Genomic DNA, 20,693 nt, shown 5'->3' with positions numbered 1-20,693 from the left:
GACAATAAAAGTATATTCTATTCTATTCTATTCTAATTGGGACAGGTATTTTCAATCACCTGTCCCTAACTAGCCTGACCCTGCACGCTGGTATATAAGCCCAAACCCAATTAACTTGACTTTAAGGGAAAGTAAACCCATAAGTTTTTTTTCAATGCTTTTGTAAACAAATGAGTTTACATTACCATACAAAAAGCGTACAATTTTGCGTAAACAGTACCACCAACCAATAGAACGCGAAGAGAGCCCAGGCCCTAGATCTTACCTCTTTCTTAGCTTGACCCTTCATCATGAGATTTTGGACGAGTGATTTTTTTTTAATTTCCGTTTTCCACCGTCAAGATCACCATCGCCTTTTCCCAGTGTTATTCTGATTTATGAGGTTTTTTTTTTTTTTGGTTCGGACAGTCTTCGATCATTTGTTTGTTACGTTGTTTGTTGTTTACTATAAAATACCCTTTTTTTTACGTTGGGCGTACAACTTACTCCGCCCAACTTTTTTAAGGAAAAAAAAATCTCATTATTTTTTATTATTTATTTCTTTTATTTTCATCTCTCATTAGCTACATTGCTTGTCCTCAGTAGGGTCGCGGGGGTGCTGGAGCCCATCCCAGCAATCATCGGGCAGTGGGCAGGGGACACCCTGAACTGGCTGCCAGCCAATCGCAGCAAATTTTATTTTATTTCTTTCAAATCAAACGTTTGCTTTATTCCGATTTCCAAATCTTCGTTCGGTTTGGAGATTTCGGAATTTCGGTTCGTTTGGCAATTTGCATTCTCGGCAACCAATCAGAAGCCTACATCGAACAACTTCGTGCTTCTGGACTTTCCCAGCCTTATAAGGTCGTGCATTTGCATGTCGTTTTCCAAAGTAGACGCACAGAGAACACAAGAAAAATGGATAAGTGGCTAGGAATCAAGCTAAAACCTCAGCCCCAGAAGAAAGATTCAAAAGAAGCTAACAAAATTGATGACGCTACAAAACGTAAACGTACATTAGAAGCATCGTGGAAAGAGGAGTTCACGGGCTTGTAGCAGACGACGTAACGCAAACATTGCATGAATGAAGATGAGTAAATACAGGTACATACTGATGGCAGATGGAAAACAGCGATGTCATATACTGTATTTTCCGCACCGGGTTATAGGGCGCACCCCCCAAAAATAGTTTTTGGTCCTATATCTTCCATAGATAAGGCGCACCGGATTATGAGGCGCTACAATGGGAACGTCGACAAAACAGTCAGATAGTTCAGTCCAACTTATTACCCCCTTAACATTCCCAAAGCTTGCAAAGACGCAAATACGTGTCGTAGACATGTACGGAAACAGTGTCTGTACGATGTCACTCAAATCCATCGTCCCATCATTCGGAAGGTTAAAGTCTTGGGATTCAAGAAATGCCAACCATTCCTTAGTTTCTATTTTATTTTTCGCTCGCAACTTTACTGTGCATAGCTCTCCTAAGTTCTCACGTTCAATAATAATACGCAACCATGGTCTTCTTACAACCGTGAGTGTAGTAAATCCAGGAGAGTAAAATGTTTACAAATACAGACTAATGAAACATGTTTCTTTATGGCGTACTTTAGCAAGCTTGCTATTCAGTCATCTTTTTCGGCCAATTGCAGGGTTTGTTTTGGCCCTCCAGCCTATCCGAGGCTCCGAATAACTTCAGCCAATAGCGATCGATGTAACGGATGATTGACACATCTTTTTCGGCCAATTGCAGGGTTTGTTTTGGCCCTCTAGCCAATCCGAGGCTCCGAATAACTTTAGCCAATAGCGATCGATTCAAATAATGATTGACACATTGGTTAGCCAATGAAACGCCGGTATATAAATCCCAGCATACACCGCGGACTACTCCACGTTCGGGGGAAAATCGAGTCGGCGGCTGTTGCGTAAGTTGCGAGACCTTGCGAATTTAATATTGATCCATATATAAGGCGCACTGTATTATAAGGCGCATGGTCAGCTTTTGAAAAAAATTAAGACTTTTAGGTGCGCCTTATAGTGCGGAAAATACGGTACATGCAATAAATGTTATAAGTAGATTTATAATAAACTTCATTTTAAAGTGTTCTGTTATATATTCTGATGATCAATCCTTAATACTTTACAACGTTTTTTTTTTGCGATGAGTCGTCCTATTGTCTTTCAAGTTGTGAAAAATGGGGCAAGCAACTTTATGGCTGGGCAGGCAACTTTTCAGAGTGTCCACTAACTTCTTGTCACGAGTTTCAGACACTGATAATAATAATGGGTATAGTTTACGTTTATTACTTTCCTTATCATAAATACTATTACAGTATTACAGTACTTTTTCTGTGCACATTCTCATCCAATTGTACTTCTTCCAGAGATCAAGATAAAAGAACTCCTTCTGGGTGGAAGTGCAAGAAGTAGCAGCGTGACGCCGGTTCTTCTTCTCACCCGGGAAGACGACATCAGGTTAGCCCGCATCCTTTTTTGTGCTCTCAATGTATTTCTATACAACTGGTAGCAGTTAGGAACACTAAAGATTGAATCATACAGTGGTAGCCAATGTTCCCTGTCATTTTCCTTACGGGTCTGAGCGTTCACACAAAGTCGGTGAGCAACGCTTGAAACAACAGTGAGCAACAGCAATCCCAAGTGCGGCAACTAATCCATTATCAAACATGTCCAAAACTTGACATCACGTTGCATTTTGCTGCGTTTCCAGCAATGCAAAATTATTTTTCTCTTTTGAATGAATTGACTCATGTACTATTGACAAATGTTATTGGTTTTTACAATTCTTTCACAAGATTTCCATTTCTTTTTATTTCCTGATATATTTTGTCGCATGATATTAACATTTTTGAGGGCTTATTTTGTCGGTTGCAAGATACAGAACTGTACTTAATCACATTTTTGAGTGGAAGTACAATGTTGGCAACAAGATTCACTTGATAGAATTGGCAATGATTTGAATGCAACACAAACTTTTTCGTCTTTTTTCCGTGGTTCTTTTTTCTACTTTTTTTTCAATTCCTTTAAAAAAAAATCTCATTGTGTTTATTTTTTTCCGAGCTTTTACTTTTTTCTTTTTGTTCTCTATTTACTTTTTTCCTACATTTCTTTCTTTTCTTTTTTCTGGCTTTTTTTTCTAAATTTTTCCTTCTTTTTTTCTCTTCCTTTTGTTTTTTTTTCTCAGCTTTTCACTATTTTTCATTTTGGTAATTCTTTCTTTTTTGTTTTATTCCCCCCTTCCTTTAAGTCATGTTGTGCATAATTTTACATAATATTTGGTCATGTTGGGATGAAATAAGCAAAAACAACCTGAAGAGCCGTTTAGGACCCGAAAGAGCCGGTTCCTTTTAGTGAGCCGAGCCGAAGAAGCCGGTTCTCGACAAATTCTACTAACTTTACTCAACTTCGTTCTCCTTCGACTCTACTTCAAAATACCGCATTTAGGACACAGCGTCAGGGGAACCCGTGTATTTTTTACCTTCATGCACTGTAACTTTGACTTAAGTCGCTTCTTAATTCATAATTTTGAGCCCTGATTTTTGAGCGCTGGCTCGATTTTCTTGTGCGCTGAGAATGTGCGAGCAGTGCGCAATTGCGCACGCCCGCAGCTTAGAGGGAACACTGGGGGTAGCTCTTCTTACAAGCCTGATCCGGTCCAGTATCATGCTCACCGCTCCCATTGCTCCTGTTCGAGCAAATGTTCCAATATGAAATAATAGCTAATTGGTCCGCTTACGTCCTCCCAAAAGCATCCAAGTGAACCCTAAAGGGCTTTAAAACGCATTTTCCTGATCACTAAGAACACATGCAAATAGTGATTTAGCATAAAGAATACAGTAGTAAGAGAAATAAAATTAACGAGATAAAATGTGAGTTTATTATGAGCACTGTATTAAAAATGTGCGTGTTCGGCAGAGTAAGGGGTGGGGGTTGCATGGAGGAGTCCCGGAGATCGCATACCTCTCTGTGGTCTAAGAACCAGACCGCTGGCATGTGGAAGAGCTATAAATTGGCTAACGGTAGAAAAATCATCAGGCAAAGACTTGTTAAGTTTTTAACCAGCTGCAGCGGGGGGAGTGCGGTGAGGAGCGGACAATTTGCTCGCTTTCGGCTCACCAGTCACACTCACACTGGGTCACCCCCCGTCTGCCTCTGTGTTTTATTGAAACCACAAGACAGGAAAAGTACTGGTATGTTTAAACAAAGATAAAATACCGCCCCCATGGAAAAGTACCGACACCTTTAAACAAAGACAGCAAGACTAAGAAACGGCCAAAAGGAACATCAACTGATTAGAAATACACACCTTGAGTCAATACGTTTAAGCCTACTTTACAACCTCTCAACTTATGTTTTCCACGTATTTCTACATATATTTCTTTTCATTATTTTAATTTGTGGATGCTGTATATCAAAAAATATGTAATTTTTTAAGAACAATCCCGTTTTGCCCATTTCCCCGTCTCGGTCACTAGTAGCAGACGACAAGGTCATAGAAGATTGCTAATATTGTCGCGGTATTCTACAGTGTGTCTTGCTGTGAGTAAATAGGTGCTGAGTTGTGCTTACAAGGTTTATATGGCTTAATAAGGAGGATTTCGCAATCATTAACAAGGGAAGCAAAGCGCTTACTGTACACTTAGTTACTGTAACTTAAGATGAAAGTATAAGATAAAAATTTGACAGCACTTTTTCCCCCTGTAGTAGTTTGCATGTGCAAACTGGACAAGCAGATGCTGGCGGTTAGCCACGACGAGCGGCCTGTCGTGGTAGCATCTGGCACTGTTCGTGAACTGGATTTTCCTTTGTGGATTTATGGATTTTTTTTACTGATGTTCAACTGATGAAACTTACACAGAACAAAAAAAACAAGGATAAGAAGATAAAAGAAAGAAAGATGGAAGTTTGGATCTGGGATGGCAACACTAGGATAGGAAAACGTTGGCTTAAATCGTATTTTATATAAGATTTGAGGCAATTAGACATGATTGTAATTTAATAGGATTTCCCCCTATAGTCACGATTTATACCTGACACCATGAGATGGACTTGGGTCTTGGTTCTATGCTGGTGGCGTGCAGTTCTGATGTCCTCGGTGGTAGGGAGGCAGTTCTCGAGTCTGTGGGCCCAGTCTTGCTCAGGATCACTGCACGGCGTCGAAGCTGGGGTTCTTTACTGGATCCAACCGACTTGGTCGTGGGCTCTCTCAGGCTTGGATGCCGGCTAAGCAAGGTTCTTTGATTGTTAGCTTTGCTGGTACTATTCCGAATTCTCTTTTTCTTGTAAGCCAGAACTCTTGGAAGCCGGGTCCCTCTTGGCTCTTTGCTGGCTTAGGAGAACTCTTTGGTTTCTTTGCATGTTAAGATGGGCCTCTTGCAACCCAGACCTCCTGTCCGCTCGCTGGCTTACTTCAAAACTGAAATTTAGGTGCTAAGACCGCTCTGCTCTGGCCTCCTCGGGGTGAAGTGGGGGATCACCGCTCTGGCTGGTCCCTGGGGGAAGTTGTCAAGGCAACCTTTGCTCCACACATGCGAGATAACGCCAAACCTCACGCCAGTTGCTACATGAGCTTGTCAGTCACAGTGAATAATTATTGTTAATGAATTAAAGCGTAGCGTTCAATTGCCTGTTCTGGCATTATTTCATCATTTTGTTAACATTGCAAGACGGAATTCTTACCCAACGTTGAATTTCCTACTAGCAACAAGATTTTAAAAAACTTTTAGTGTTTAGAGGGGCTCAAATTAAGTAGTACCTCTGTATAAGTTTTTTGAGCAAGCAAAATAATAGGCCGACATAAAAATTCTCATTTCACACTGTAAAGTGAAAACATTTTAAGGCGGGGATGCCGTATCCTGGGGGCAATGTTCCCTCTAAGCTGCGAGCGTGCGCAGTCGTGCAATGCCCGCACATTCTCAGCGCACAACAAAATCTATCCAGTGCAATGTTCCCTCGAAGCTGCGTGTGTGAGTTTTTAGAGTTTTTCGAGAACCGGCTTCTTCAACTCGGCTCACTGAAAGGAACCGGCTCTTTCGGGTCCTAAACGGCTCTTCAGGTGTTTTTTGCTTCTTTCATCCCTATATGACCAAATATGTAAAATTATGCACACAATGACTTGAAGGAAGGAAGTTTAGAACAAAAAAGAAAAATGAAAAAGTGGTGAAAAGCTGAGGAAAAAAAGAAACAAAAGGAAGAGAAAAAAGAAGGAAATTTTCAGGAAAAAAAGGAAAAGAAAGAAACAAAGGAAAAAAGAAAATAGTGAACAAAAAGAAAAAAGTAACAGCTAGGAAAAAAATAAACAAAATTAGATTTTTTTAAAGGATTAAAAAAATCAGGGCAAAAGAAGAAAAAGTTTGTGTTGCATCCAAATAATTTCCAATTACCGTATTTTCCGCACTATAGGGCGCACCGGGTTATAGGGCGCACCCCCAAAAAATAGTTTTTGGTCCTATATATTCCATAGATAAGGCGCACCGGATTATAAGGCGCTACAATGGGAACGTGGACAAAACAGTCAGATCGTGCAAACTTATTACCCCCTTAACATTCCCAAAGCTTGCAAAGAAGCAAATACGTGTCGAGAACACGTGCGGATGCGGTGTCCGTACGATGTCACTCAAATGCATCGTTCCATCATTCGGAAGGTTAAAGTCTTGGGATTCAAGAAATGCCAAACATTTCTATGTTTCTATTTTCTTTTTCGCTCACAACTTTACTGTGCATATGACAATAAACACTTGGAATTCAGTTTAATTCACTCAACTCATCACAGCAACATCAAGATCGTTCTAAAACAAGATACCGGGAAAATATAAAGCCGCATAGCTCACCTAAGTTCTCACGTTCAATGATGATACGCAATCATGGTCTTCTTACAACCGTGAGTGTAGTAAATCCAGGAGAGTAGAATATTTACAAATACAGACTAATGAAACATGTTTCTTTATGGCGTACTTCAGCAAGCTTGCTACGCCATTGCTAAACTCGGCTGATTGCAGGGTTTGTTTTGGCCATCTAGCCAATCCGAGGCGCCGAATAAGTTCAGCCAATAGCGATCGATTTAACGGATGATTGACACATCTTTTTCGGTCAATTGCAGGGTTTGTTTCGGCCCTCTAGCCAATCCGAGGCTCCGAATAACTTCAGCCAATAGCGATCGATTTAACGGATGATTGACACATTGGTTAGCCAATGAAACGCCGGTATATAAATCCCAGTATACACCGCGGACTTGCTACGCCATTTCTAAACTCGGCCGATTGCAGGGTTTGTTTTGGCCATCTAGCCAATCCGAGGCTCCGAATAACTTCAGCCAATAGTGATCGATTCAAATGATGATTGACACATTGGTTAGCCAATGAAACGCCGGTATATAAATCCCAGCACACACCGCGGACTACTCCACGTTCGGGGTAAAATCGAGTCGGCGGCTGTTGAGTAAGTTGCGAGACCTTGCGAATTTAATATTGAGCCACATATAAGACGCACTGTATTATAAGGCGCATGGTCAGCTTTTGAAAAAAATTAAGACTTTTAGGTGCGCCTTATAGTGCGGAAAATACGGTATACCAAGTGAATCTTGTTGCCAACATTGTACTTCCACTAAAAAAATGTGATTAAATACAATTGTGTATCGTGCAACCGACTAAATAAGCCCCCCAAAATGTTAGTATTATGCGACCAAAGATACCAGGAAAAAAAAAGAAATGAAAATCTTGTGAAAGAATTGTTGTTAAAACAAATGACGTTTGTAGGCCGTAGAACCTTTGCAATAATACATGAGTCGATTCATTCAAAAGTGAAAATTTGTTTTGCATTGCCGGAAACTCAGCAAAATGTAACGTGATGTCAAGTTTTGGACATGTTTGATAATTAATTATCTTGCCACACTTGGGATTATGGTTGCTCACTGGTGTTTCAAGCGTTGCTCACCGACTTTGTGTGAACGCTCAGACCTGTAAAAAATCAGAGGGAACATTGCCTGGGGGTTTATCGTAATTCTGAATTCTTTGATCTCTCAAAAGCGACGTTTCCAGTTCCTCCCGACCTCTCCATTTCCTGTGCGATCTGCGCCGCTTCCTGAGAGACATCCTCCCCGGCCACCGTCCGGACGTCCCCCGGGTGAGACTGGACTCCCTTCAGGCTCAGCCCCCGGTCGCTTTGGGCCCTTCCTCCAGCGAATCGTTGCTGGCGGAACTCATCAACTCGTCGGCCCCCACATTCTTCTCCTTCACCGGCTCTTCGGATCGGGTCCACCGAGGGGAGCTGGCCATGTCTCCTGGCCTGATAGCTGCGCTCAAGCAGGGCTTGGAGCAGAACCTGGAGCAGATTACAGAAGTTCTACGGAACAAGGAGGACGGGCAGAGGAGCATCAAGAGGCTGGGCAGACTCTGCCAACTCTGCAATTTATCTACAGAGGATGTGGCTTCAGGTAATACCACAATTTTTAGAAAAATACAAAGGGTCATAAATTATTTGTTTCTGTTCATGTGCGCAAACTACGGCCCGTGGGCACATACACGTCAGTCTTATTATTCTGACCCGCCAAACGAAAGTGCTAAAAAATTTTTTTTATTGTAAATGGTCAATGGACTGCGTTTATATAGCGCTTTAGCAGTCACTGAGGACCTCGGAAGTGCTTTACAACACACTTCACTCTTTACCAATTCACACAAGTGCTCACACACCATTAGCTGAATCAGCAATGCAAGGCTACAGCCTGCATACCGAAGGGATTCAGTTATTTTGTCCCCCCCTTTGTGTGTCTCTCAATACATCAGCTAACCATCAAACCATGAGACCTATGTAAGCAAATTACGGAGTACTAATATCCATTGCATAGCAGATAAATAGGAACATTGGTTTAGTAGGTGGTTAAAAGCCAAAAGGAGTCTGGTCCCACTGAGAGTTGAACTCAGATCACTGTATTCAGAGTCCAGAGTGCTAACCATTACACCATGAAATTTACATAATTATGCTCGGAGTACTCCTTCTCGTTGCATAGCAGATAAATAGGAACCTTGGTTTATTCTGTAGTTAAAAGCCAAAGGACCCTAGTCCCACTGAGAACTCAAATAACTGGATTCAGAGTCCAGAGTGCTAACCATACTACCATAGGACCTTCATAACATTGTTTGGAGTACTGGTTTTTATTGCATAACAGATAAAAAGAAACTGTGGTTTGTTCATTGACTAAAAGCCTAACGGAGCAATGTTCCCACTGAGAGTTGAACTCAGATCACTGGATTCAGAGTCCAGAGCGCTAACTATTACACCATGGGACCTACATTAATTTATTTGGAATACTGGTTTTAATCGCATAGCAGATAATTAAGAACATTGGTTTATTCTGTGACTAAAAGCCAAAACAAGCCTGGTCCCTCTGAGAGTTGGACTCAGATCACTGGATTCAAAGTCCAGAGTGCTAACCATTACACCATGAGACCTACATAACCACGTTTGGAGTACTGGTTTTAATTGCATAGCAGATAATTAGGAACATTGGTTTATTCTGTGACTAAAAGCCAAAAGCAGCCTGGTCCCACTGAGAGTTGAATTCAGATCACTGGATTAAGGGTCCGGAGTGCTAACCATTATACCATGGGACCTACATAACCCTGTGTGGAGTACTGTTTTTTATTGCATAGCAGTTAATAAGGACCATTGGTTTATTCTGTGACTAAAAGCCAAAAGGAGCCTGGTCCCACTGAGAGTTGAACTCAGATCACTGGATTCAATGTCCAGACTGCTAACCATTACACCATGGGACCTACTTAACCTTATTTGGAGTATTGGTTTTCCTTGCACAGCAGATAATTAGGAACATTGATTTATTCTGTGACTAAAAGCCAAAAGCAGCCTGGTCCCACTGAGAGTTGAAGTCAGATCACTGGATTCAGTATCCAGAGTGCTAACCATTACACCATGGAACCTACATAACCCTGTTGGAAGTACTGGTTTTCATTGCATAGCAGATAAAAAGAAACAGAGGTTTGTTCTGTGACTAAAAGCCTAATGGAGGATGGTCCCACTGAGAATTGAACTCAGATCACTGGATTCAAAGTCCAGAATGCTAACCATTACACCATGGGACCTACATAACCTTATTTGGAGCACTGGTTTTCATTGCATAGCAGATAAAATGAAACAGTGGTTTGTTCTGTGACTAAAAGCGCAATGGAGCATGGTCCCACTGAGAGTTGAACTCAGATCACTGGATTCAGAGTCCAGAGTGCTAACCATTACACCATGGGACCTACATAACCCTATTTGGAGTATTGGTTTTCATTGCATAGCGGATAAAATGAAACAGTGGTTTGTTCTGTGACTAAAAGCCCAATGGAGCATGGTCCCACTGAGAGTTGAACTCTGATCACTGGATTCAGAGTCCAGAGTGCTAACCATTACACCATTGGACCTACATAGCCTTACTTGGAGTACTGGTATTCATTGCATAGCAGATAATTAGGAACATTGGTTTATTCTGTGACTAAAAGCCAAAAGGAGCCTGGTCCCACTGAAAGTTGAATTCAGATCACAGGATTCAGAGTCCAGAGTGCTAACCATTACACCATGGGACCTACATAAGCTTCTTTGGAGTACTGGTTTTCACTACATAGCAGATAAAAAGAAACAGTAGTTCGTTCTGTGGCTAAAATCTTAATGGAGCATGGTCCCACTGAGAGTTGAACTCAGATCACTGGATTCAAAGTCCAGAGTGCTAACCATTACACCATGGGACCTACAAAACCTTCTTTGGAGTACTGGTTTTTATTGCATAGCAGATAAAAAGGAACATTGGTAGGTTCTGTGACTAAAAGTCTCAAGTAGCATAGTCCCACTGAGAGTTGAACACAGATCACTGGATTCAGAGTACAGAGTGCTAACCATTACACCATGGGACCTACGTACCCTCGTTTTGGAGTACTGGCTTTAACTGCATAGCAGATAAAAAGAAACTGTAGTTTGTTCTGTGGCTAAAAGCTTAATGGAGCATGGTCCCACTGAGAGTTGAACTCAGATCACTGGATTCAGAGTCCAGAGTGCTAACCATTACACCATGGGACCTACATAACCTTATTTGGAGTACTGGTTTTCATTGCATAGCAGATAAAATGAAACAGTGGTTTGTTCTGTGACTAAAAGCGCAATGGAGCATGGTCCCACTGAGAGTTGAATTCAGATCACAGGATTCAGAGTCCAGAGTGCTAACCATTACACCATGGGACCTACATAAGCTTCTTTGGAGTACTGGTTTTCATTGCATAGCAGATAAAAAGGAACATTGGTTTGTTCTGTGACTAAAAGTCTCAAGTAGCATAGCCCCACTGAGAGTTGAACACAGATCACTGGAATCAGAGTCCAGAGTGCTAACCATTACACCATGGGACCTACATAACCTTATTTGGAGTACTGGTTTTCATTGCATAGCAGATAAAATGAAACAGTTGTTTGTTCTGTGACTAAAAGCGCAATGGAGCATGGTCCCACTGAGAGTTGAACTCAGATCACTGGATCCAGAGTCCAGAGTGCTAACCATTACACCATTGGACCTACATAGCCTTACTTGGAGTAATGGTTTTCATTGCATAGCAGATAAAAAGGAACATTGGTTTGTTCTGTGACTAAAAGTCTCAAGTAGCATAGTCCTACTGAGAGTTGAACACAGATCACTGGATTCAGAGTCCAGAGTGCTAACCATTACACCATGGGACCTGTACAAGTGTGTTTGGAGTACTGGTTTTCATTGCATAGCAGATAATTAGGAACATTGGTTTATTCTGTGACTAAAAGCTTAATGGAGCCTGGTCCCACTGAGAGTTGAACTCAGATCACTGGATTCAGAGTCCAGAGTGCTAACCATTACACCATAGGACCTACGTAACATTCTTTGGAGTACTGGTTTTCATTACATAGCAGATAAAAAGGAACATTGGTTTGTTCTGTGACTAAAAGTCTCAAGTAGCATAGTCCCACTGAGAGTTGAACACAGATCACTGGATTCAGAGTCCAGAGTGCTAACCATTACACCATGGGACCTGTACAAGTGTGTTTGGAGTACTGGTTTTCATTGCATAGCAGATAATTAGGAACATTGGTTTATTCTGTGACTAAAAGCTTAATGGAGCCTGGTCCCACTGAGAGTTGAACACAGATCACTGGATTCAGAGTCCAGAGTGCTAACCATTACACCATGGGACCTGTACAAGTGTATTCAGAGTACTGGTTTTCAATGCATAGCAGATAATTAGGAACATTGGTTTATTCTGTGACTAAAAGCCAAAAGGAGCCCGGTCCCAGTAAGAGTTGAACTCAGGTCACTGGATTCAGAGTCCAGAGTGCTAAATATTATACCATGGGACCTACATAACCCATGTGGAGTACTGGTTTTTATTGCATAGCAGATAATTAGGAACATTGGTTTATTCTGTGACTAAAAGCCAAGAGGAGCCTGGTCCCACTGAGAGTTGAACTCAGATCACTGGATACAAAGTCCAGAGTGCTAACCATTACACCATGGGACCTACATAAAACTAATTGGAGTACTGAGTTTCGTTGCATAGCGGATAAAAAGAAACTGGTTTGTTCTGTGACTAAAAGCTTAATGGAGAATGGTCCCACCGAGAGTTGAACTCAGATCACTGGATTCAGAGTCCAGAGTGCTAACCATTACACCATGGGACCTACATAACCTAATTTGGAGCACTGGTTTTCATTGCATAGCAGATAAAATGAAACAGTGGTTTGTTCTGTGACTAGAAGCGGAATGGAGCATGGTCCCACTGAGAGTTGAACTCAGATCACTGGATTCAGAGTCCAGAGTGCTAACCATTACACCATGGGACCTACATAACCTTATTTGGAGTATTGGTTTTCATTGCATAGCAGATAAAATGAAACAGTGGTTTGTTCTGTGACTAAAAGCCCAATGGAGCATGGTCCCACTGCGAGTTGAACTCAGATCACTGGATTCAAAGTCCAGAGTGCTAACCATTACACCATGGGACCTACATAACCTTCTTTGGAGTACTGGTTTTTATTGCATAGCAGATAAAAAGGAACATTGGTAGGTTCTGTGATTAAAAGTCTCAAGTAGCATAGTCCCACTGAGAGTTGAACACAGATCACTGGATTCAGAGTACAGAATGCTAACCATTACACCATGAAACCTACGTACCCTTGTTTTGGAGTACTGGTTTTAACTGCATAGCAGATAAAAAGAAACGGTAGTTTGTTCTGTGGCTAAAAGCTTAATGGAGCATGGTCCCACTGAGAGTTGAACTCAGATCACTGGATTCAGAGTCCAGAGTGCTAACCATTACACCATGGGACCTACATAACCTTATTTGGAGTACTGGTTTTCATTGCATAGCAGATAAAATGAAACAGTGGTTTGTTCTGTGACTAAAAGTGCAATGGAGCATGGTCCCACTGAGAGCTGAACTCAGATCACTGGATTCAGAGTCCAGAGTGCTAACCATTACACCATGGGACCTACATAACCTTCTTTGGAGTACTGGTTTTCATTGCATAGCAGATAAAAAGGAACATTGGTTTTTTCTGTGTCTAAAAGTCTCAAGTAGCATAGTCCCACTGAGAGTTGAACACAGATCACTGGATTCAGAGTCCAGAGTGCTAACCATTACACCATGGGACCTATATAAATGTATTTAGAGTACTGGTTCTCATTGCATAGCAGATAAAAAGAAACTGTTTTTTTCTGTGGCTAAACGCCTATTGGAGTATGGTCCCACTGAGAGTTGAACTCAGATCACTGGATTCAGAGACCAGAGTGCTAAACATTACACCATGGGACCTACGTACCCTTGTTTTGGAGTACTGGTTTTAACTGCATAGCAGATAAAAAGAAACGGTAGTTTGTTCTGTGGCTAAAAGCTTAATGGAGCATGGTCCCACTGAGAGTTGAACTCAGATAACTGGATTCAGAGTCCAGAGTGCTAACGATTACACCATGGGACCTACATAACCATATTTGGAGTACTGGTTTTCATTGCATAGCAGATAAAATGAAACAGTGGTTTGTTCTGTGACTAAAAGCGCAATGGAGCATGGTCCCACTGAGAGCTGAACTCAGATCATTGGATTCAGAGTCCAGAGTGCTAACCATTACACCATGGGACCTATATAAATGTATTTAGAGTACTGGTTCTCATTGCATAGCAGATAAAAAGAAACTGTTTTTTTGTGTGGCTAAACGCCTATTGGAGTATGGTCCCACTGAGAGTTGAACTCAGATCACTGGATTCAGAGACCAGAGTGCTAAACATTACACCATGGGACCTACGTACCCTTGTTTTGGAGTACTGGTTTTAACTGCATAGCAGATAAAAAGAAACGGTAGTTTGTTCTGTGGCTAAAAGCTTAATGGAGCATGGTCCCACTGAGAGTTGAACTCAGATAACTGGATTCAGAGTCCAGAGTGCTAACCATTACACCATGGGACCTACATAACCATATTTGGAGTACTGGTTTTCATTGCATAGCAGATAAAAAGGAACATTGGTTTGTTCTGTGACTAAAAGTCTCAAGTAGCATAGTCCCACTGAGAGTTGAACACAGATCACTGGATTCAGAGTCCAGAATGCTAACCATTACACCATGGGACCTACGTACCCTTGTTTTGGAGTACTGGTTTTAACTGCATAGCAGATAAAACGAAACGGTAGTTTGTTCTGTGGCTAAAAGCTTAATGGAGCATGGTCCCACCGAGAGTTGAATTTAGATCACCGGATTCAGAGTCCAGAGAGCTAACCATTACACCATGGGACCTACATAACCTTCTTTGGAGTACTGGTTTTCATTGCATAGCAGATAAAAAGGAACATTGGTTTGTTCTGTGACTAAAAGTCTCAAGTAGCATAGTCCCACTGAGAGTTGAACACAGATCACTGGATTCCGAGTCCAGAGTGCTAACCATTACACCATAGGACCTGTATAACTGTGTCCGGAGTACTGGTTTTCATTGCATAGCAGATAATTAGGAACATTGGTTTATTCTGTGACTAAATGCCAAAAGGAGCCCGGTCCCACTAAGAGTTGAACTCAGATCACTGGATTCAGAGTCCAGAGTGCTAACTATTATACCATGGGACCTACAAAACCCTTGTGGAGTACTGGTTTTTATTGCATAGCAGATAATTAGGAACATTGGTTTATTCTGTGACTAAAAGCCAAGAGGAGCCTGGTCCCACTGAGAGTTGAACTCAGATCACTGGATACAAAGTCCAGAGTGCTAACCATTACACCTACATAAAACTAATTGGAGTACTGAGTTTCGTTGCATAGCGGATAAAAAGAAACTGGTTTGTTCTGTGACTAGAAGCCTAATGGAGCATGGTCCCACTGAGAGTTGAACTCAGATCACTGGATTCAGAGTCCAGAGTGCTAACCATTACACCATGGGACCTACATACCTTATTTGGAGTACTGGTTTTAACTGCATAGCAGATAAAAAGAAACGGTAGTTTGTTCCGTGGCTAAAAGCGCAATGGAGCATGGTCCCACCGAGAGTTGAACTCAGATCACTGGATTCAGAGTCCACAGTGCTAACCATTACACAATTGGACCTACATAGCCTGATTTGGAGTACTGGTTTTCATTGCATAGCAGATAATTAGGAACATTGGTTTATTCTGTGACTAAAAGCCAAAAGGAGCCTGGTCCCACTGAGAGTTGAACTCAGATCACTGGATTCAAAGTCCAGAGTGCTAACCATTACACCATGGGACCAACGTAAAACAAATTGGAGTACTGAGTTTCGTTGCATAGCGGATAAAAAGAAACTGGTTTGTTCTGTGACCAAAAGCCTAATGGAGAATGGTCCCACTGAGAATTGAACTCATATCACTGGATTCAGAGTCCAGAGTGCTAACCCTTACACCATGGGACCTACATAACCTTATTTGGAGTACTGGTTTTCATTGCATAGCAGATAAAATGAACGTTGGTTTGTTCTGTGACTAAAAGCGCAATGGAGCATGGTCCCACCGAGAGTTGAACTCAGATCACTGGATTCAGAGTCCAGAGTGCTCACCCTTACACCATGGTACCTACATACCCTTGTTTTGGAGTACTAATTTTAACTGCATAGCAGATAAAGGAAACAGTAGTTTGTTCTGTGACTAAAAGCGCAATGGAGCATGGTCCCACCGAGAATTGAACTCAGATCACTGGATTCAGAGTCCAGAGTGCTAACCATTACACCATTGGACCTACATAGCCTTACTTGGAGTACTGGTTTTCATTGCATAGCAGATAATTAGGAACATTGGTTTATTCTGTGACTAAAAGCCAAAAGGAGCCTGGTCCCACTGAGAGTTGAACTCAGATCACTGGATACAAAGTCCAGAGTGCTAACCATTACACCATGGGACCTACATAAAACTAATTGGAGTACTGAATTTCGTTGCATAGCAGATAAAAAGAAACTGGTTTGTTCTGTGACTAAAAGCCTAAGGGAGTATGGTCCCACTGAGAATTGAACTCAGATCACTGGAATCAGAGTCCAGAGCGCTAACCCTTACACCATGTGACCTACATACCCTTGTTTTGGAGTACTAATTTTAACTGCATAGCAGATAAAAAGAAACAGTAGTTTGTTCTGTGGCTAAAAGCTTATTAGAGCATGGTCCCACTGAGAGTTGAACTCAGATCACTGGATTCAAAGTCCAGAGTGCTAACCATTACACCATGGGACCTACATAACCTTCTTTGGAGTACTGGTTTTCATTGCATAGCAGATAAAAAGGAACATTGGTTTGTCTGTGACTAAAAGTCTCAAGTAGCATAGTCCCACTGAGAGTTGAACACAGATCACTGGATTCCGAGTCCAGAGTGCTAACCATTACACCATAGGACCTGTATAACTGTGTCCGGAGTACTGGTTTTCATTGCATAGCAGATAATTAGTAACATTGGTTTATTCTGTGACTAAAAGCCAAGAGGAGCCTGGTCCCACTGAGAGTTGAACTCAGATCACTGGATACAAAGTCCAGAGTGCTAACCATTACACCTACATAAAACTAATTGGAGTACTGAGTTTCGTTGCATAGCGGATGAAAAGAAACTGGTTTGTTCTGTGACTAGAAGCCTAATGGAGCATGGTCCCACTGAGAGTTGAACTCAGATCACTGGATTCAGAGTCCAGAGTGCTAACCATTACACCATGGGACCTACATACCTTATTTGGAGTACTGGTTTTCATTGCATAGCAGATAAAATGAAACAGTGGTTTGTTCTGTGACTAAAAGCGCAATGGAGTATGGTCCCACTGAGAGTTGAACTCAGATCACTGGATTCAGAGTACAGAGTGCTAACCATTACACCATGGGACCTGCGTTCCCTTGTTTTGGAGTACTGGCTTTAACTGCATAGCAGATAAAAAGAAACGGTAGTTTGTTCCGTGGCTAAAAGCGCAATGGAGCATGGTCCCACCGAGAGTTGAACTCAGATCACTGGATTCAGAGTCCACAGTGCTAACCATTACACCATGGGACCTACATAACCTTATTTGGAGTACTGGTTTTCATTGCATAGCAGATAAAATGAAACAGTGGTTTGTTCTGTGACTAAAAGCACAATGGAGCATGGTCCCACTGAGAGTTGAACTCAGATCACTGGATTCAGAGTCCAGAGTGCTAACCGTTACACCATTGGACCTACATAGCCTTACTTGGAGTACTGGTTTTCATTGCATAGCAGATAATTAGGAACATTGGTTTATTCTGTGACTAAAAGCCAAAAGGAGCCTGGTCCCACTGAGAGTTGAACTCAGATCACTGGATTCAGAGTACAGAGTGCTAACCATTACACCATGGGACCTACGTTTCCTTGTTTTGGAGTACTGGCTTTAACTGCATAGCAGATAAAAAGAAACGGTAGTTTGTTCCGTGGCTAAAAGCGCAATGGAGCATGGTCCCACCGAGAGTTGAACTCAGATCACTGGATTCAGAGTCCACAGTGCTAACCATTACACCATGGGACCTACATAACCTTATTTGGAGTACTGGTTTTCATTGCATAGCAGATAAAATGAAACAGTGGCTTGTTCTGTGACTAAAAGCGCAATGGAGCATGGTCCCACCGAGAGTTGAACTCAGATCACTGGATTCAGAGTCCAGAGTGCTAACCATTACACCATGGGACCAACATAAAACTAATTGGAGTACTGAGTTTCGTTGCATAGCGGATAAAAAGAAACTGGTTTGTTCTGTGACCAAAAGCCTATTGGAGAATGGTCCCACTGAGAATTGAACTCATATCACTGGATTCAGAGTCCAGAGTGCTAACCCTTACACCATGGGACCTACATAACCTTGTTTGGAGTACTGGTTTTCATTGCATAGCAGATAAAATGAAACAGTGGTTTGTTCTGTGACTAAAAGCACAATGGAGCATGGTCCCACTGAGAGTTGAACTCAGATCACTGGATTCAGAGTCCAGAGTGCTAACCCTTACACCATTGGACCTACATAGCCTTACTTGGAGTACTGGTTTTCATTGCATAGCAGATAATTAGGAACATTGGTTTATTCTGTGACTAAAAGCCAAAAGGAGCCTGGTCCCACTGAGAGTTGAACTCAGATCACTGGATCAAGAGTTCAGAGTGCTAACTATTATACCATGGGACCTACATACCCCATGTGGAGTACTGGTTTTTATTGCATAGCAGATAATTAGGAACATTGGTTTATTCTGTGACTAAAAGCCAAAAGGAGCCTGGTCCCACTGAGAGTTGAACTCAGATCACTGGATTCAAAGTCCAGAGTGCTAACCATTACACCATGGGACCTACATAAAACTAATTGGAGTACTGAGTTTCGTTGCATAGCGGATAAAAAGAAACTGGTTTGTTCTGTGACTAAAAGCCTAATGGAGTATGGTCCCACTGAGAATTGAACTCTGGTCACTGGAATCAGAGTCCAGAGTGCTAACCCTTACACCATGGTACCTACATACCCTTGTTTTGGAGTACTAATTTTAACTGCATAGCAGATAAAAAGAAACAGTAGTTTGTTCTGTGGCTAAAAGCTTAATGGAGCATGGTCCCACTGAGAGTTGAACTCAGATCACTGGATTCAGAGTACAGAGTGCTAACCATTACACCATGGGACCTACCTACCCTTGTTTTGGAGTACTGGCTTTAACTGCATAGCAGATAAAAAGAAACGGTAGTTTGTTCTGTGGCTAAAAGCTTAATGGAGCATGGTCCCACTGAGAGTTAAACTCAGATCACTGGATTCAGAGTACAGAGTGCTAACCATTACACCATGGGACCTATACAACTGTGTTTGGAGTACTGGTTTTCATTGCATAGCAGATAATTAGGAACATTGGTTTATTCTGTGACTAAAAGCCAAAAGGAGCCTGGTTCCACTGAGAGTTGAACTCAGATCACTGGATCAAGAGTCCAGAGTGCTAACTATTATACCATGGGACCTACATACTCTATGTGGAGTACTGTTTTTTATTGCATAGCAGATAATTAGGAACATTGGTTTATTCTGTGACTAAAAGCCAAAAGGAGCCTTGTCCCATTAAGAATAGAACTCAGATCACTGGAATCAGAGTCCAGAGTGCTCACCCTTACACCATGGTACCTACATACCCTTGTTTTGGAGTACTAATTTTAACTGCATAGCAGATAAAGGAAACAGTAGTTTGTTCTGTGACTAAAAGCGCAATGGAGCATGGTCCCACCGAGAATTGAACTCAGATCACTGGATTCAGAGTCCAGAGTGCTAACCATTACACCATTGGACCTACATAGCCTTACTTGGAGTACTGGTTTTCATTGCATAGCACATAATTAGGACCATTGGTTTATTCTGTGACTAAAAGCCAAAAGGAGCCTGGTCCCACTGAGAGTTGAACTCAGATCACTGGATACAAAGTCCAGAGTGCTAACCATTACACCATGGGACCTACATAAAACTAATTGGAGTACTGAGTTTCGTTGCATAGCGGATAAAAAGAAACTGGTTTGTTCTGTGACTAGAAGCCTAATGGAGCATGGTCCCACTGAGAGTTGAACTCAGATCACTGGATTCAGAGTCCAGAGTGCTAACCATTACACCATGGGACCTACATACCTTATTTGGAGTACTGGTTTTCATTGCATAGCAGATAAAATGAAACAGTGGTTTGTTCTGTGACTAAAAGCGCAATGGAGCATGGTCCCACTGAGAGTTGAACTCAGATCACTGGATTCAGAGTACAGAGTGCTAACCATTACACCATGGGACCTACGTTCCCTTGTTTTGGAGTACTGGCTTTAACTGCATAGCAGATAAAAAGAAACGGTAGTTTGTTCCGTGGCTAAAAGCGCAATGGAGCATGGTCCCACCGAGAGTTGAACTCAGATCACTGGATTCAGAGTCCACAGTGCTAACCATTACACCATGGGACCTACATAACCTTATTTGGAGTACTGGTTTTCATTGCATAGCAGATAAAATGAAACAGTGGTTTGTTCTGTGACTAAAAGCGCAATGGAGCATGGTCCCACCGAGAGTTGAACTCAGATCACTGGATTCAGAGTCCAGAGTGCTAACCATTACACCATGGGACCAACATAAAACTAATTGGAGTACTGAGTTTCGTTGCATAGCGGATAAAAAGAAACTGGTTTGTTCTGTGACCAAAAGCCTATTGGAGAATGGTCCCACTGAGAATTG

At 41.8% G+C, this 20,693-nt stretch overlaps 1 protein-coding gene and 29 non-coding genes across 31 annotated transcripts in view; 1 reads left to right on the top strand and 29 right to left on the bottom strand.

The window, feature by feature from the left end:
• amh (anti-Mullerian hormone) overlaps positions 1 to 20,693 on the top strand; it is a 43,747-nt gene that overhangs the window by 7,135 nt on the left and 15,919 nt on the right. For both annotated transcript variants that reach the window (XM_088349744.1, XM_088349745.1), the window contains exons 5-6: positions 2,364 to 2,454; positions 8,022 to 8,428. In XM_088349744.1, coding sequence (XP_088205870.1) covers positions 2,364 to 2,454; positions 8,022 to 8,428 — 498 coding nt within the window. The remainder of the gene's footprint in view (positions 1 to 2,363; positions 2,455 to 8,021; positions 8,429 to 20,693) is intronic.
• On the bottom strand, positions 10,020 to 10,091 carry trnaq-uug (transfer RNA glutamine (anticodon UUG)). The gene has a single exon. It is a non-coding gene; the product is annotated as a tRNA-Gln (tRNA).
• Positions 10,182 to 10,253, bottom strand: trnaq-cug (transfer RNA glutamine (anticodon CUG)). The gene has a single exon. It is a non-coding gene; the product is annotated as a tRNA-Gln (tRNA).
• trnaq-uug (transfer RNA glutamine (anticodon UUG)) lies at positions 10,668 to 10,739 on the bottom strand. Its single transcript has one exon. It is a non-coding gene; the product is annotated as a tRNA-Gln (tRNA).
• Positions 10,993 to 11,064, bottom strand: trnaq-cug (transfer RNA glutamine (anticodon CUG)). Its single transcript has one exon. It is a non-coding gene; the product is annotated as a tRNA-Gln (tRNA).
• trnaq-cug (transfer RNA glutamine (anticodon CUG)) lies at positions 11,479 to 11,550 on the bottom strand. Its single transcript has one exon. It is a non-coding gene; the product is annotated as a tRNA-Gln (tRNA).
• On the bottom strand, positions 11,803 to 11,874 carry trnaq-cug (transfer RNA glutamine (anticodon CUG)). The gene has a single exon. It is a non-coding gene; the product is annotated as a tRNA-Gln (tRNA).
• Positions 12,450 to 12,521, bottom strand: trnaq-uug (transfer RNA glutamine (anticodon UUG)). The gene has a single exon. It is a non-coding gene; the product is annotated as a tRNA-Gln (tRNA).
• Positions 12,610 to 12,681, bottom strand: trnaq-cug (transfer RNA glutamine (anticodon CUG)). Its single transcript has one exon. It is a non-coding gene; the product is annotated as a tRNA-Gln (tRNA).
• Positions 12,772 to 12,843, bottom strand: trnaq-cug (transfer RNA glutamine (anticodon CUG)). Its single transcript has one exon. It is a non-coding gene; the product is annotated as a tRNA-Gln (tRNA).
• trnaq-uug (transfer RNA glutamine (anticodon UUG)) lies at positions 12,934 to 13,005 on the bottom strand. Its single transcript has one exon. It is a non-coding gene; the product is annotated as a tRNA-Gln (tRNA).
• trnaq-cug (transfer RNA glutamine (anticodon CUG)) lies at positions 13,259 to 13,330 on the bottom strand. The gene has a single exon. It is a non-coding gene; the product is annotated as a tRNA-Gln (tRNA).
• Positions 13,421 to 13,492, bottom strand: trnaq-cug (transfer RNA glutamine (anticodon CUG)). The gene has a single exon. It is a non-coding gene; the product is annotated as a tRNA-Gln (tRNA).
• Positions 14,391 to 14,462, bottom strand: trnaq-cug (transfer RNA glutamine (anticodon CUG)). Its single transcript has one exon. It is a non-coding gene; the product is annotated as a tRNA-Gln (tRNA).
• On the bottom strand, positions 14,878 to 14,949 carry trnap-cgg (transfer RNA proline (anticodon CGG)). Its single transcript has one exon. It is a non-coding gene; the product is annotated as a tRNA-Pro (tRNA).
• trnaq-cug (transfer RNA glutamine (anticodon CUG)) lies at positions 15,353 to 15,424 on the bottom strand. The gene has a single exon. It is a non-coding gene; the product is annotated as a tRNA-Gln (tRNA).
• On the bottom strand, positions 15,676 to 15,747 carry trnaq-uug (transfer RNA glutamine (anticodon UUG)). The gene has a single exon. It is a non-coding gene; the product is annotated as a tRNA-Gln (tRNA).
• On the bottom strand, positions 15,836 to 15,907 carry trnaq-cug (transfer RNA glutamine (anticodon CUG)). The gene has a single exon. It is a non-coding gene; the product is annotated as a tRNA-Gln (tRNA).
• On the bottom strand, positions 16,159 to 16,230 carry trnaq-cug (transfer RNA glutamine (anticodon CUG)). Its single transcript has one exon. It is a non-coding gene; the product is annotated as a tRNA-Gln (tRNA).
• On the bottom strand, positions 16,321 to 16,392 carry trnaq-uug (transfer RNA glutamine (anticodon UUG)). Its single transcript has one exon. It is a non-coding gene; the product is annotated as a tRNA-Gln (tRNA).
• trnaq-uug (transfer RNA glutamine (anticodon UUG)) lies at positions 16,644 to 16,715 on the bottom strand. The gene has a single exon. It is a non-coding gene; the product is annotated as a tRNA-Gln (tRNA).
• On the bottom strand, positions 16,805 to 16,876 carry trnap-cgg (transfer RNA proline (anticodon CGG)). The gene has a single exon. It is a non-coding gene; the product is annotated as a tRNA-Pro (tRNA).
• Positions 17,119 to 17,190, bottom strand: trnaq-cug (transfer RNA glutamine (anticodon CUG)). Its single transcript has one exon. It is a non-coding gene; the product is annotated as a tRNA-Gln (tRNA).
• Positions 18,092 to 18,163, bottom strand: trnaq-cug (transfer RNA glutamine (anticodon CUG)). Its single transcript has one exon. It is a non-coding gene; the product is annotated as a tRNA-Gln (tRNA).
• Positions 18,252 to 18,323, bottom strand: trnaq-cug (transfer RNA glutamine (anticodon CUG)). Its single transcript has one exon. It is a non-coding gene; the product is annotated as a tRNA-Gln (tRNA).
• Positions 18,737 to 18,808, bottom strand: trnaq-uug (transfer RNA glutamine (anticodon UUG)). The gene has a single exon. It is a non-coding gene; the product is annotated as a tRNA-Gln (tRNA).
• Positions 19,708 to 19,779, bottom strand: trnaq-cug (transfer RNA glutamine (anticodon CUG)). Its single transcript has one exon. It is a non-coding gene; the product is annotated as a tRNA-Gln (tRNA).
• trnaq-uug (transfer RNA glutamine (anticodon UUG)) lies at positions 19,870 to 19,941 on the bottom strand. The gene has a single exon. It is a non-coding gene; the product is annotated as a tRNA-Gln (tRNA).
• On the bottom strand, positions 20,030 to 20,101 carry trnaq-cug (transfer RNA glutamine (anticodon CUG)). Its single transcript has one exon. It is a non-coding gene; the product is annotated as a tRNA-Gln (tRNA).
• trnaq-cug (transfer RNA glutamine (anticodon CUG)) lies at positions 20,516 to 20,587 on the bottom strand. Its single transcript has one exon. It is a non-coding gene; the product is annotated as a tRNA-Gln (tRNA).

This window comes from Urocampus carinirostris, chromosome 12 (genome assembly GCF_059441175.1).
Source record: "Urocampus carinirostris isolate Australia breed hairy pipefish chromosome 12, RoL_Ucar_1.0, whole genome shotgun sequence".
NCBI lineage: Eukaryota > Metazoa > Chordata > Actinopteri > Syngnathiformes > Syngnathidae > Urocampus > Urocampus carinirostris.
Note: the sequence above shows the minus strand (reverse complement) of the source record. Positions and strands in the feature narration are given on the sequence as shown.